The following is a 15,606-nucleotide window of genomic DNA, read 5'->3' as shown; positions in this document are numbered from 1 at the left end:
ATCATTAAATTCAATGTTTATTCTGTGACATAAGATTCATGTTTTATATCCAGCTTGCTGTACCATGATAGCAAAATTCAAGAAACATTGCATAGGCTTAGACTTGAGAGGGCAGTATAGATAGTTGAGCTGTATGAGTACACCATGTAGCCTCAACATGTTGCAAGCATGTTTTACATGTAATTGCTTAATGTAATTATTATTTCGGATAATGAATTTGGGATGACTTTCAACGAGGACAGGAAAATAGATCAAGGGGAATATATATTCACATAAACTTTATTTATTCATAGTCTACAGTTTTGTGACCCACTTCAGTGACGGTAGTGAGGAAGATCGTAACGCAAAGTGAATGCAATTTTTTTTCACTACCGTCACTTCGTGAAAACAGCGACGAATAAAAAAGTAAAACATTTCCCTATTTTTTCCCTTTTACTGAAAAATAACCCTGATACATCCATATTTTTCATCCCTTCCTTCCTATTTGCACACTGATTGTCACTTCATATCAAATCAGTGCTTTCCATCATTAAAATGAATTTTATTGGGTGTAATTGAAAATATCCTCTGGAATCTTATTTGCTCTAGGTTATTTTTGAGAGGAAGGAGCAAGGAGATGAATCGCTGTTTCATATAAAGATTTTGTTAATAAGGAAATTAGGGGAACGTGAAATCAGGCATTTGATAATGAATCAATTTATGATGTTTTATTTACTCAGATAAAATTGAATCATGGCTCCTCCCATCACAGTCACGAATTATCAATAGCAATATGAATCAGGACAGAGTTGAGACCCAAGCTAAACTGAGAGAAGAAAATATTTTCATAACTTTTTGTTAGTCTTTTTTCTTATATATATATATATATATATATATCTTTCTCCTTTTTTGATCTTTCTCTCTCTCTCTTTCTCTCTCGCTCTCTTCATATATATATATATCTTTCTCTCTATCCAATTATCCCTTTCTCATTTGTTTTGTCTTTATCTTCTGTAATCTTCTTTTTTATAGGTCATATATGATTCTAATTTTTATGTCACTCTTGTACTCTTTCTCTTATTTCCTTTTATTATGTTATCATTTTCTCTCTCTCTCTCTCTCTCTCTCTCTGATCTTATTTTGTACCATTACATCTCTCCCCTTTCCCATCCCTTCCACCTTTCTTTCATTTCTGCTTCATATCTTTCTCTCTCACCTTCTCTGGTTTTGCCCTTGCAGAACTGCTAAAATTAGACGTGTACCAACAAGTTATATTAGAATGCAAAATATCAAAGCAATGGAAATCATAGAAGTTACTTTTTTATTATAGAAATTGTAGTTTTTATTCATTTTTTTTAATTATCACATTGGATTATTCATCTTCTTTTTTATTTATCCGTATGGCAATCCCAGTTTGCAGGTAGAGTACTCCTAAACTGATTGAAGGAGAAAGCAGCTGTACAACAATAGACAATAGATGGCGCTATCTATATTTCTCACTTTGGAGTTACTAACATTTTGGTACTTTTACTCGAAAGATGAACCATGATTTTGTTCAACATCCTTGGACTGTCTTTCAGTGAGTTTGTATTCACCTAAGTCTGAAGTAATATGAAATATGGTGTAATAAAAAAGATGGAATTCCCCCTAATTTACCATCCATTAGTAACAAACTAAGTTTCAATTTAAATATTGTGTAGCAAAGTGCAGCAACATCATTTTTATTGTATGTTATTTCATACTTTTTGCTGGGCTTCTGTCATTTTCTTTTTTGACACAGGGATTCCTCCTGTCTGTTTTGTACATTCGTTTGAACTTACAGTATTCTTCAAATATATTAACTATATACAATATATTTTATACTTGCAATAAATAATAGGCAAGATATGTCAAATTTTCTGAGCATGACAAACTCTGACTTCAGATCATATTTCAAGGAGATCTCTTTTGCAAAACAGAAAAGTACTCTGTGCAACTCTTATATACACATGAACGGACACAAGACTGGTCCAATCAGATATGAAACCTGTGTTTGTATTTAGAGTGCAACATGCACTTATTTTCTTAAAACATCGTGAGCATTTATTTCAAGCTGTTAAGTAGACTACCATGCTGATATACATATGGGTATAGCATCATAATATCATTCATGACAGGACAAATTGACACTCTATGTTGGCTTGAACCCCTGGTTCAGAGTCCTTTCCTCTGGATACAGTCCTGGTAGTTGTTACCATGGTAATAGTGATCATCTATAGAGGGCGTGGCAGTCCTCCACATCATGTTGGTATTACGTCATAACATCATCCATGATTGGAAAATTCACACTCTGCGTGGTCTCGACCCCATGGTAGTAAGGCTTGTTCCTGCTGATGCAGTCCTGGTAGTCATTACCACGGTGATACCACTGACACTCCTGTCCCTGCTGGATGATGCAGGTAGCATAGAGAGCCTGGCAGTCCTCCACCCCATTCACCATGCTGGGGGCGGGGTCATAGATACACCCCCCAGCTGTTCCTCCACCGGTGTTCTGCCTGAACCCTCCCATGGTAGACTGGATCTGTGATGGAACATAAATTAAGGAGATGAAAGTCAAGGGTGTGGTCCTAGCTCACTTAACCTGCTGGTTACCATTGAATTTAGTATAGCATATAATTCCATAGACTCAATCTCTAGTTATCTTTGGTTAATTGTTTTTTGTTCATTCATCAGCACAATTTGAAGAGCTTATAGTATCATACTAAAAAATAGTTTACTACTTCTTATCCTCCATGATTGGTATAAAAAGGGTGTGCCTCTTTTCTTTTTTCTTTCTTTCTTCTTTCCTTCCTTTTTTTTTTTGGCCATACCCCCTGCCCACTCATAACAAAGAAGGTTAGGAAAGAATGTGAAGACTAATAATTAAGTTTCTAAATGTGAAATGAAAGTAGCCTGAAGATATTGAAACTTAGAAATGGTTCAGATACAGTATTCTTGGAGAAGAAATTACACCATCCCCCCAATTTTTTTTTGTTAAATCTTCAAATTTTAAGAATAGGTAGTGGACTTACCATGCACTGAGAGCAGTATGCACTGTAGAAGTTCTTAATTCCTTTTTTCTGTTCCTGTGTTACATCTCTCCATTCCTGTATCCAATCACATGCACTGATGTGAAGCTCACCACCAACAACGCTACCTGACAAACAAAACAATACATTTCATTAATATTTTTCCTCCAGAGAGAAAAGGAAAAGTTACATCTTTACAAGTGATAATATTTATTTCAGATGTGATATCAGAATTATCCTTTGGTTATGTGTATTTATAGTCACAACAGGTTTCAGAAGCATGCAAAATGTATGAAGTTTCTTTTTTCAGACAGTTTTATTGTTCATAGCATCGGGTTGACATTTTGGCACACTTACATTATTAAGTGCATTATTGTGTTCTCATAAAAGGCATAATATTGTCAAGAGTCAAGTAAGATATATTTTTTGATGATTTAAGTTGGCGTGTGTTATCATTTATGGGATCAATTGCAAATTATCAGGCAGAAGGCTTTAAATCATATACATGGACATAATTAACACCCTTCTGGCTGTCCACATTCAATGATGATAGTGATTTGAAGGCATGATATATGCTTACCTGCTATGAGATACTTTGTTCCTATCCTGAGTGACTTGGGTCCACAGAGACTGTCCCCTGGTGAGGGCAGGATAGACAATGGGAACCCTGACGCACCCTTCTTCAGATTCTCATTCTCCTTGAAGATCTTGTCCACGTTGATCACATACTCAAATTGACCAAAGCGCCCTCTCAGTTGTATGTCGTCTATTGGATTCTTTTCCAAGACGTGTCCTGTTAGCACTGTTAGGAGATCAAACATAAATAGAATTTAATTAAATTGACTATGAATAACCTCTTGTATTTTAGAACTACATGATATCATACTTTTTGATTTCACAAGTGGATTGAAAAAGTGACTGTGAAGTGCATTGCAACCCCTCTTTCTATCCCTCTCCACTCTCTCTCTTTCTCTCTATCTATCTTTCTATCTAACTATCTATTGTTTAATCACTCATTACTCTTGGTCTTTTTAAAAGTTTGTTTCAATTGTTTTTTTCTTCAAATGCTGGTATGGTGCTGAATATAATAATGCATAGGATCCTGTCTGAAAATGGAGTGAAAGATAGAGGAAAGACTTTAACTTCTTGATACTGTCTGCCATTCATTAAAAAACGGTCACCCTTTTACTGCAGATTGAACAGAAAGACTGTCATGTATCTATGTTCATCACAGCTTTTAAATGCAGACTAAACTTTTATGAGACTCAATATGACCCAAAAGTATTAATCCAGCTTGTTTGCAATGGCTGTTCATTTAACAAGAAATGTAAGAAAAGTCAAGACCATATTCTATAAGTCAAGAGAATAAAAACTTACCAAAATTTGCCTTGCAGTATTGCTGCTGAGGATGAGAAGGTTGACACATACAGGCAAGAGCAGAGGTCACCATGGTAACCAAGATACAGCATCTCATTATACCAGATGAGGATGATTTCAGATAGGATGCCATCTTTAAATATGATTTCAGTACACTTCCAAATTTTCAGCCTTAAAATTCTATTTCACTCGGAGTCAAGTCTGCTAATTATTCCAGGTTGCTGGTCGCTTGGTGACTTTGTAAGAAACTGACTGATTTTGGTGACTGGATAGATATTTAAGCAGTTCTTGACCAATCAGCCTGGTTAATCTTTAACCTACGGATGTAGTATCAAAGGGCTCTTCCATTCATGATGCGATATCCCCTCCTTCAGTGATTATGTAATCTCTCTCTGTTGACCAATTGCGATAGGATTGTTTCATTCTGAGTCAATGCACTTCTGCCTGAGTAAGCTGTGAAGTTTGAATAAGGACGTTATGTCAACCTAGGCGTTGCTTCAGATCATTTTATGTTCAGGCAGGGGAAGTAGGGACAGGAAAGAGATGACGTCAAACTTTCCGTCTGAGAGACGTGTTAGCAAACCATTTCCAAGAAATTAAGGGAAGTTCGCACTTTCTGACTTTTAAATTCTGTGATTTGATTTCATGTGTCAAGAGACATTGAATCAACCCACATGATTGCTGAATTCTCCCATAGGTTTCATTCCAGGACAGACCACCCAGTTTCTCAAGACAATGGGTTAACATACTTTTCTTTGCAACGAATCCATTTTTTTTCTTCCATTTCTATTATGTCTCGTATGTCATAGACATAGTTTAATTTCTCATTTGTCCAAGACAAACAGACAACTTGTTTTAAAGTGATCTCTTCCACAGAACTCGAAAATAATGTTTCATCTGTAAAAGTTTGAGTTAACCTCCTTCTTGCAGACCATCTTATACACTGCCCATTTGTTCAGAGCCAGAAGGGTGTTAACTCTGTGTCTCCTGAAGGCTATTGTATCCATTGTCCGTATATTGTCTGTGCACAACCAGAAAGCCGTTCACTTTATGTTAAAGTTGAGTTTAATTACACCCTTCTAGCAGACGATCTCATGCATTACCCACATAACATCTGTTCGGAGCCAGCAGAGAATTATCTCATTTTAGACAGTATTAACCTTCTTTTTATCTCCAAGCAGATGAGAGTGCGTACCTGGACGTACTTCTCAATGTCATAGCATGCATGTATGCACGGTAGATGGAAGAGCCAACATTCCATTGACTGGCTACCGATACCAACCAACCAAATGGTGTCTTTGTCCGTAACTATTGACCAATCTGATTAAAGATGACCTCATCCTGATCGCACCGGATCCGAGCTGCTTCCGAAACTTTTTTCCTCCCTTGCATCAGCTGTAACCCACCAAGATTAAGCAACTCATGTAATTAGAAGCCTCCAGAAATGCTATCCAATTTGAGAAGAGTGGGATTTTTGCTTATTTCATGATAGACCGATAGGGAAAAGGAAGTGTTAAGGACATGTGAATTATCTTTAGAACTATTTCTTTTAGTTCCATTCAAAATTTAATCAGTGAGCATTGTTTTCTCCTAAATTGTCCATTACACCACTAACCAAAACCTTGCAAAAAATGATACAAGAATAAGAAAAATGTTCTCTCCCAGTTTGTTCAAAGAAATCTTTATTAATTTTAATTTTAAAAGCAATAGACACTTTTTAAAGACAGGCATCGTATAGACTACAGTCCTGTATAACCATTTTGTTAATACGAGTGCAAAATGTAACTGTCAACTTCTTTTTGTGGTAAGGATTCAAGTGGTAGATGTGTTGTCAAAATAGTAAAGATCTCATCTTCATTATTTTGGTAAATATATAGATGATTTGCCGGAAACAGGCTTAGTCCTTTGCAGTTTTGATAATGTTTCTAGCATTTTTTCTTTTTTAACAGAACAACAGATGATATGATCTCTAAATGGAAAGGAAACAGAATGAAAGAAAAATGGGGGGGGGATGCTTTACCCATAAAAAATCCAACCCAAGTCTAACTTTATTACAAGTTATTGCCCTCTCACATAGATAATTGTTTACTTCCACCACTGATCAAACCAACAAACAAATAAACAAACAAGTCGGCATCCTCTTTTATGAGAAAGTCTTGTTGTATTAAACAAGATGTATTGTCACCATGGTAGGATTTTTGGTGATCTAATTCTGTGTTTGTTTTTCAAGTAACTCATTCCTGGTTCATATTCTTCCTGTCCATGGCCTGTATAGATTTCATGGAAAGCAGCGTGACTTGGCAATGAAGTATTCCAGCCTTTGTTCATTACAATGAGGATTTGGTTACTATTATTCTACTCATTTGTTGATTGTATAGAATTTTTGTCCAACATAAAAGGTACTATATGTAACATTTTGATGTGTTTATGAAAGCAATTAAATTGCACACCAATCTGGTAATGTAAGATAAACCACCCTGGAATAAGGTTTTTAAAATATTAAGTTTATTCCATGGTTTAAATACCCTTATAACCATAGATAATAGTCATTTGTAAGGAATTGTATTCCTTCGTTTTCAATCAATCCTCTTATCATGTCTCTTATTACATTTTGAACTGTTTTTCAATATTGCAATTTTTTAAAATTTGAATAACAGATTTAACCCATGCTTTGCTCACTGATTTGCAAACTTCATAGTAAATTGATATCAACTGTATCAACACATATGATGAATCCTCACAATAGGACAAATCATAACTGTTTTATACCACTTAGCTTTAAATTAGAAATATTTATATATTTCTTTTTTAATATTTTCTCATAATGTGTAAAATATGAAACAATGAACTGAAACATCATCTAAAACACTGTATGCATCCTCTTTCTATCCCAGTAGAAATACAAAATCAAGAGCAGTAGTTCCTAGTCTATAGGTAAATAGAACTATTAATATTATCAGCTTCCTTAAATGGTAACATTGAAATAACCAGCTTCATCCAGTTTTAACAATTCTACAATTCATGCAGTTCCATTTTCATCAAATACATCATGTATGTAAAAAGCATGTAAAGCATCCGAGTAGCAGATGTCTAATTTCAGAATATACTTTGAACAATGGAGAATTATCTTGGTTAGGATGTTGAGTTTGATAAATACAAGGACTTGGTTTGCCATTATCGATCATGTGACCATAATCATGGGAAAAGAACATTCAAACATTTGAAACTACAGTGCGTCCCAGAAAAAACGAAACAGAGAATTATCGATGTTTTATCATAAATTAATCACAATTATAATTAGTAAATGACACATATTTGTAAAGCTTAGATCCTCCTCTTTCGTTTGCTGCAACTCATATGATGCATATTTCATGCATGAGTGATTAAAATCAATTTGAAGAGAGGGAACCAAAAAGTCATTTGGCAGACGGTATCTGAATTTCAAAGAGAAAATCACATTTCTAGAAAGTTCAGTTTCTGCCCTTTCATATGTCACTTCAATCAGGAAAAATGAACAAGGAATAACAAAGTTCTGTTTGTTAAAAGTAATGCTTGCATTTCCATAATTTGATTAAAAAAATTCGTTTTCACTGGCTGCCTGCCGTACCAACAAACAGATTTGGCAAAAGAAATGTTGAAATAACTTGAAGGTCCTTTTACCACTGAGAGATCCATGCTGAATTCCATGTGTCCTTTGTCCTTTGTGAATGGATATGTTTGCCATTCAGCTTATCACACCTAATTAAGCTGATTGATTCTCTTTATAGATCGTATTATACATTGCGCAATTGTACTTGTCTCCTTTATGATGTCAGGCATGGCATATTGTGCAACTCATCCTTGGCCCAAGACCTTTTCTTTTTAAATAATAAAGGTCACTTTCATCACTAAAAATTCACTTGGATTCTGTTCTTTGACCAGAAAATGTGATAGTTTATGCTTCTTTCTTTTTCAAATACGAGCACCCCCCGAAGTTAAAGGTAATACAAAGTTTTGGTATGGGTTCATGAATTTGGTTCAAATGGAAGCATAGGCGATCCTACAATATTCAGTGATCGTTGTCGCGGTTGAAATCGAGTCGAAAGTTATTGAATTGTAAATAATAAACTCTTTATGTTGTATAGTTCCCTCTCAAGGTCAAGATATTAATTAAACTATAAAACAATGGTTCTTGACTGAAATCAATCGATTTGCTTTTCCCGTTTTTAAATTATATATCACAACTACATATTCTGAGATTTTCATGGTCGCAGCTACTGTTGTACGGCCGTAGGTGCTATTTTAAATTTATCAAAATTTACCGGGAGCACCAGTAAATTTTTATATGCAATTTTTCTCGAAAGCAGAAGTGTTTTGTTGGCTAATTTTTCTAGTGCTTACAATACATTCACAGGGGCATCCAAATATATCAAAATTGTAAAGAATCACAAATCACCCAATTTTCAAAATTTCCCAAAACTTATACCTTTAACTAAAGTGTTTATATTTGGGCAACCATTATCTCTTATTTAGACAGTAAGGTGCCCAAATAATCTCGTATTTGGGCAGCAAAGTAGCTGAATATATCATTTCTATGTATCATCATGTGCAATTTGATGACCATCATTATTTTTGTTTGCTAACTCACATGCAACATGTATACACTATATCCGAATAAAGTTTGGAGTGGACTATTAGGCTATTATTATTATTATTATTATTATTATTATTATCAGCCCCATTCCTGGAAATGGCCTTTATGCATTTAGATTATGGGATCCACATCATAAGATGTTGATAAAATATACTTCTTGTGCTATAATTTGTCATATCTGGAGGTGGTTTTGTTCAATGAAGAGCATCACAAGTGGTCTTTAGGATTCTCAGCCAGCTGTAAGCTAAAGTTCCTACCAGATTGACATCTAGCCGAATCCTGATGATACCAGATCCCAAATTAATTAAGACTGATTGACTATTTTACCAAGTAAATGAAAACTTATTCTAGTGAGAACAATTTGATTATCATAGAGTCTTTGAAATGACTTTGAGAGGGTCTCTGTTTATGTAATACGAACATAGACCTCCCATTTTGCATGGAAGTATTATGTCTTCGCAAACAAGGCCAACAATCACAAAGTCTAACAAAGGATAAAGGAGATATCTCGTCATTACAATACAATTACTTTGATAAGGATACCTTGCAATGGAGTTTTATACCTGTATTTGCAGGGTCTTCAATGTTAAAGAAACCTGGATAACTTGCAATATCTCTCAGACAATGTTAAACTTATCTATAGTTGATTGCTGAACAACTCAAACATGTTAAACTAGCTATTGTCTGTTTCTTAGAATGGCTAGGCTACAGACTGTAACCATGAAAATTGTCTCTTATTTAAAAACTGTTATGTAGTTTTGAGTGACAATTAATATATTGCTATTTCATGTTGGAATTGGTTTCATAATTCTTTGTTATACTAAATGCTCCTGTGGAATTTGCCTTCATTTGCATTTTTTATTCAATAATGATTAACCCTTCAAATTTACCACTGGCAGTTATAAAAATCAGCAAACTGTTTATTCAGTTTTTGCAAATAGGTCCTGTGCAATGATTCTTTTTCGTTTAAATATATTTATTTTGGTCTGATATATGAATTTATTATCATATTCAATATTGAATTGTATGTATGATAAACATGAATGTGCTTGTATTAAAATGTAGATAAACCAACCACATCAAACTAAAAGGATTAATGCTTCTTTTTCATATGTCATTTTGGTCATGGGACAAAACAGTGGTTCTGTGTTGACAAAGTTATTTCTGTAATTTTTAATCAGCCTTTATCAAGCTTTTCAAGTTCACTGCAGAATGTTCCTGAAACATTTCTGTTCAAGCCATTTAAATCTATATATATATCTTTATCTCTCCTGACTACTTTGCAAATTCTTTCAAACTTGTTGGTATTGGCTCCTAAAAATAGTCTTTTAATTTCATTTTGGGCTGTGGTTGGTAGCATACCGCAGTTACTTAGCGGCTTTTAGACACTGTTGTCATGACTACAAGAAAACATTGCTGGTCCATCAGGGATGGGCTATTTGCACATCAGTTTTGTGGTTACTTTTTACAAGGACCAAGCCCTAGAACCTGGAACACACTGGATCTTGTGAGCTTCACCTACAGACCTTTGGCACAGTTATTCATAGTATACGTGATTTTTTAGAACCTTTTGCTTCAAAGATGGTGTCATTGATTTGACCAATTAATGAAAAAAAAGGAAATAATAAAAGTGTAGCACGCCTCGTTTTTACAAGAGCGTGATTGCAAGTATCTCTTTGAAATCATTTCTTAGAAGGGAGAAAATTTGATAGTAGAGCTTCGTTTTGCCAAAGATTGATACTTGAATATCTCAATGCATTTGTTAAGAAGCATTATTCCAATCACATATCATCTGCTACAAGAATAATTTTCATGCAAAGAGGCCTTTGTTTTCTATTTTCATCTCCACAATTATTATTATGAATATGATTGAAGTTGTTTTTTAATGATTAATAATGTTCTCTCTCTCTTACTCTTTTTCTCTATCTTTCATGATGGTTCCTCTGATGTGCCGTGGCTCTACTATTCATTTAATGCTATTAAAGGTAAGTGTATAATCTCTGAAAATGATACTCACTTAGTCTAGACTCTAGGCTTATCATTATGTTAACTAGTATCACTGAAGTGGTCTATCTAATTAGTTGTAACATTGAAATTAGTTATATTTCCACAATAAATAGAGAATTAATTAAAGAGGTTGAAAGAAATTTATTGTTATAAGGTGATTGTATGCTTGTGCTGTGATTTGTATTGGTATGGATTAGACCATAACTTTGATGAATATAATTGTGATTTCAGACTTTGGTCAACTGCATGTAGATTTCTCAATGCAACAGTTTCTTCTTGTATCAAATGTATTTTGGGTTGTACTTAACTGAAGGTAATTGTGCTTCAGTGTGCTTTAAAATAACCTTTTTTTTTTTTTTTTTTTTTTTTTTTTTTACTAATATGATGTTTGGAATTGATTAAAAAAAGCCTTGTAATATAATTTCTGTTGAAGCTTTGTATTCATAGTCCTTATTATAATCAGATTAGACTTTTTAAAGAATATTTGTTTTAAAACACGTCAACGTCTATCAGGTAAAAAATCAGCCTTTCAAACTTTTAAAAGCAATGAAACCAAAGGGGGGTGGCATGCAAAATTGTTTGCAATATTGATATTCGTATGATTTTTTTTCTCCTTCACATTCTGGCTGCAAATGAGATTCTATTAGTCTATGAATACCTGAGCCTCACGTGATAATTCTTCTAATATAACAGAATTGTTGTTATTACTTGCTACCTTTGGCTGACCAATACTTTGAGGTCAACACCCTTTGTTACTGTTCCTTTGTATACACATTCACTCATGAACATGTTGATTGGGCTGGGGTGGCCTTACACTGCTCATCACACTGTGACTGGATCAACAAATTCTCAATATATTGAAGAAAACATGCCTAGTTAATGACTAGCGCCATCTCAAGTCTGATTCATTATGGTAAGTTTATTTCCTCTGTTGGTGATGGTGTTCCTCCAGTCTGTGGAAATACAATTTGTTTCCAGCCGATGTTATGTTTGTCTCCCTTCTTTGCTATGCTGCCATCTACTGGTGGGCTGCATATATATTTCTGTCATTATACACATAGGGAGATGTTAGGTTTCAATTGTCCAAAGTAATACAATAGGAATATAGGTTTAGATTGGAAGTAGTACTGTTGGAATAGAAAAATAACAGATATACAAAATTTATGCTATTATGTATCTGTATTAGATATATGCATTTATATACAATCTACTTTCTCGTATAATCTCTCTCTCTCTCTCTCTCTCTCTCTCTCTCTCTCTCTCTCTCTCTCCTGTATGTCCTCAAAGCCTTATCCTTAACTACCTTCCAAAAGTAATCATGAACTTGGATCAACCAGGTAATTGAAATTCCAGGGAGTCAACCTTTCTTTGGGGTTACCATGATGACAACCCTTGCTCCCTCCACCTGTAGAGCTACGTAAATCAAAGTCTGGCAGGAAGCCTGTGTCTCATTCCACCAACCACTTCGTAGATCACTCCCTACGTCAGATCAATTGCATTGTGGGAAATCAATTCCTTATAAGGTGATGTGACTTTGATTGGCGTGTTTTAGACTGAGGGTTTTATAACAAGTGCACCTCTTTATGGAAGTAGGGGGAGTGTCTATGCAAATTATACAGCGCAGTGCATAATGTCCCCATACATTGCTGAAGTACTGGCTGAAGTACTGCCAAGTCTGTTTTTTATGTAATAAAGTATTGCTTAACAAATAGCATTATGTAAAAAGATCTACACATTGTTCATGGATAAGAGCGACTCTTTGACCTTCTCTTAATTGGCCACTTCAGCACTTTAGCAATTGCCTAAATTCCTGTTTTTTTAATGAATGAACTTGAAATGTAAATCCTTTGTTTCATTAATGAATTGGGTATAAGACCACTTCCATGTACTTTGCTGTAAATATTTTGACTAGAGGTAACGTCAATGTCTGTTTCAGAAAGAAAAATATAGACCTTCCTAGATCAAACACACATTGTCCTGCACAGGCTGCACTCAAATCCTGTGGCAGGATTTGCTTGCCACCCACAGCATGTAAGAGCACCTTCAACATGCATTATCATATCATTAAGTAAATGTGAATGATAAAAACACCTTTATTTGGAGTAATTTAAAAACAAAAACATGCTTTCAGCTATTTCCAACACAAAATATGGTCAGGGGGTAATTTCTATACCCTATTGTATACCCCATTGAAATCATATTTAGTTTGCATAATACATTGTAGTAATGTTCACACATTATTAAACACACTTCTAAAGGTGATGGATGAGACCATTGAAATTGCCTTTATTTGATTTCTCAGAAGTCTCTGCGATAATGTTCTATTCTGAGGACTGATGATGAGTTCCTAATATCCTCCAACAGTTGGGAGTACAGATGGAGAGGAGACGGGTGGTAGTTTCATGAAATGAACATTCAGTACATGATGTCTTCTCCAGGTGTTCAATATGGGATGAAAGTGGGCTGGTAAGAGCAGGTCTCTGTCATCACTCACTATCACCCAACACTTTTGTCTCAATGTCTCTTTCTCTTGATCTCCCTTTTCTTTCTTGAATTCTCTCACCATCTCTCTGATTCTCTTTAATTTTCTCTTGCTTTTTCTGTCTGTCTCTCCCCCTCCCCCCTCCCCCCCCCCTCTCTCTCTCTCTCTCTCTCTCTCTCTCTCTCTTTCTCTCTCCTTCTCTCTCTCTCTCTCTTCCCCCTCTCTCTTCCCCCTCTCTCTTCCCCCTCTCTCTTCCCCCTCTCTCTCTCCCTCTCTCTCTCTCTCTCTCTCCCTCTCTCTCTCCCTCTCCCTCTCTCTCTCCCTCTCTCTCTCTCTCTCTCTCTATCCCTCTTTATATCTATTTCCACCCACTCCTCACTCTCTCTCTCTCTCTCTCTCTCTCTCTCTCTCTCTCTCTCTCTTAATTCACATCTTTCTCTCTTTATCTCTCCTAGCCCATTTATTCTCTTTTTGTATCTCTATCTCTCGTTCTATTATATCCCCCTGTTTCTTTTTACTTTTGTCTTTCTTCTGAAGTCATTATGATGCTTTCCAGGTATGTTTGGCTGGCTTCAATGTCTAGTTGAAATTATTCTATCATCTGTAACAAAAACATAGAGTTGTGCGTCATCAATACCATGTAGACAGAAAGAGAGAAACACATTGAAAATACTTTACTTCCAGTCAACCTTGAACTTCAGTTGTTCTCAAGGAAATCAAAGAACAGTTAGTTATGATCGCTCAGTCTCACCTTCAAACACGGATACTTTATGCGATTATATTGATAAAAAAGGAAGAACAAAACTAAATTTAATGTTGGTTGTAAGTGTTTAAAAAAGCAGAACCATTCAATACATGTATGATTTTAATGTATGATTTTAGGTAAATATAGATATTTTCAGTGAAAGAATTATTGCGAGAGTTATTCTCATTAGTTTAAAAGGTTTCATTGTTAAGACAAATCTCAGAGATTCTCTGTTTAGTCCAGACACTAATAGAATCCCTAAATTTAGTTCACACATGAATATAACAGACTTCTTTGGAACACAGAGTAGCATAGCTTTCATTAAAAGTCCAAGGTAATGTTTTCTCCTGGCATTTGATATAACTTTTTTTTTGTCACTTATGCTCTTTAATCTTTTAAAGTAAATGTAGTTAATATCTCATATTGGTTTGTTGGGTGATTTTTATGCCTTTCTAATGATATGCAAATTATTCTAATTCATTGACTGATCCTCTTCAATAGATTTTCCACATATTTATTTTAGAGACAACATGAGTTTGAACTGTCATTGTGTCATTCAAATAAAGAAACCCAACATTAAAACAAAAACTAAAATAGATGGGGGAAGAACATCAAGGAGTGCATGTTCCTCTTGTCCATGAAGCTCTAAATCACTTAACCTTGTATACCTTTCTACGATAATCCCATTAAGATTAAATGTGTTTCTGAGAAGTACATATTTGTCAACACGAATGTATCTTTAACACTGGCAACTTGTTTTTCTCGAGCACATCCCACTAATGCATAAGTGCAACTGGCACGATGACATAACTGCAGTGTCTGCGATTCGAGTTCAGTCGTTTGCGGGTCATTGGATGTGAACTTTCATAAGAAACAAAATTGGTAGTCTAAGATGGTTTTCTCCCTCCCCCCCCCCCCTCGCCCAATCTCACCCCTTTCAAAAGATTATGAACCTTAAGTGAAAATGAAAAGGGAGAGAGAGATGGAGAAAGAGAGAGAAAGAGAGAGAGAGAAGGATAGAGAGTGAGTCAGTATATATATCAAGGAGAACATGCTAATAGTCATGAGGCTTTACATTGATATATTGTCTGTTAAGAGCCAAAAGGCGTTACATAGTGTTAATGCCCTTCTTGCTGTCGACAATTGATTGTTCCATTTCATCAAAGAATGAGAATACCACTGAATCCAAAGAGAGGGGGTGTAAGTGCCCCTGCTAGGTGCACCCCTCCCCCACCTGTAGGGCATCTGCCTCAGTAGTATCAAGCTGGGAACTTGCTGGGAGCAAGAAGATCCTCTTGCAATAGTTTCAGACCTACACACCTCCAAACATTTAGTC

At 35.2% G+C, this 15,606-nt stretch overlaps 1 protein-coding gene across 1 annotated transcript; it reads right to left on the bottom strand.

Annotated features, from left to right (window-relative positions):
* Positions 1-1,674: 1,674 nt before the first annotated feature.
* On the bottom strand, positions 1,675-4,851 carry LOC115919455 (metalloproteinase inhibitor 1-like). Its single transcript, XM_030973313.1, has 4 exons — positions 4,404-4,851; positions 3,607-3,828; positions 3,030-3,154; positions 1,675-2,539 (listed from the first exon to the last, which is right to left on the bottom strand). The coding sequence occupies exons 1-4, from the start codon at positions 4,534-4,536 to the stop codon at positions 2,270-2,272; spliced, it is 750 nt and encodes a 249-aa protein (XP_030829173.1). The 5' UTR covers positions 4,537-4,851; the 3' UTR covers positions 1,675-2,269.
* Between the last annotated feature and the right edge of the window lie 10,755 nt (positions 4,852-15,606).

This window comes from Strongylocentrotus purpuratus, unplaced genomic scaffold, assembly GCF_000002235.5.
Source record: "Strongylocentrotus purpuratus isolate Spur 01 unplaced genomic scaffold, Spur_5.0 spur5_scaffold_6, whole genome shotgun sequence".
NCBI lineage: Eukaryota > Metazoa > Echinodermata > Echinoidea > Camarodonta > Strongylocentrotidae > Strongylocentrotus > Strongylocentrotus purpuratus.
Note: the sequence above shows the minus strand (reverse complement) of the source record. Positions and strands in the feature narration are given on the sequence as shown.

Coding starts and splice junctions, on each gene's coding strand:
- LOC115919455 (XM_030973313.1), bottom strand. CDS start 4,536: ATGGCATCCTATCTGAAATCATCCTCATCTGGTATAATGAGATGCTGT. Junction 3,829..4,403: donor ATACTGCAAGGCAAATTTTG/GTAAGTTTTTAT, acceptor ATCTCCTAACAG/TGCTAACAGGACACGTCTTG. Junction 2,540..3,029: donor CATACTGCTCTCAGTGCATG/GTAAGTCCACTA, acceptor GTTCCATCACAG/ATCCAGTCTACCATGGGAGG.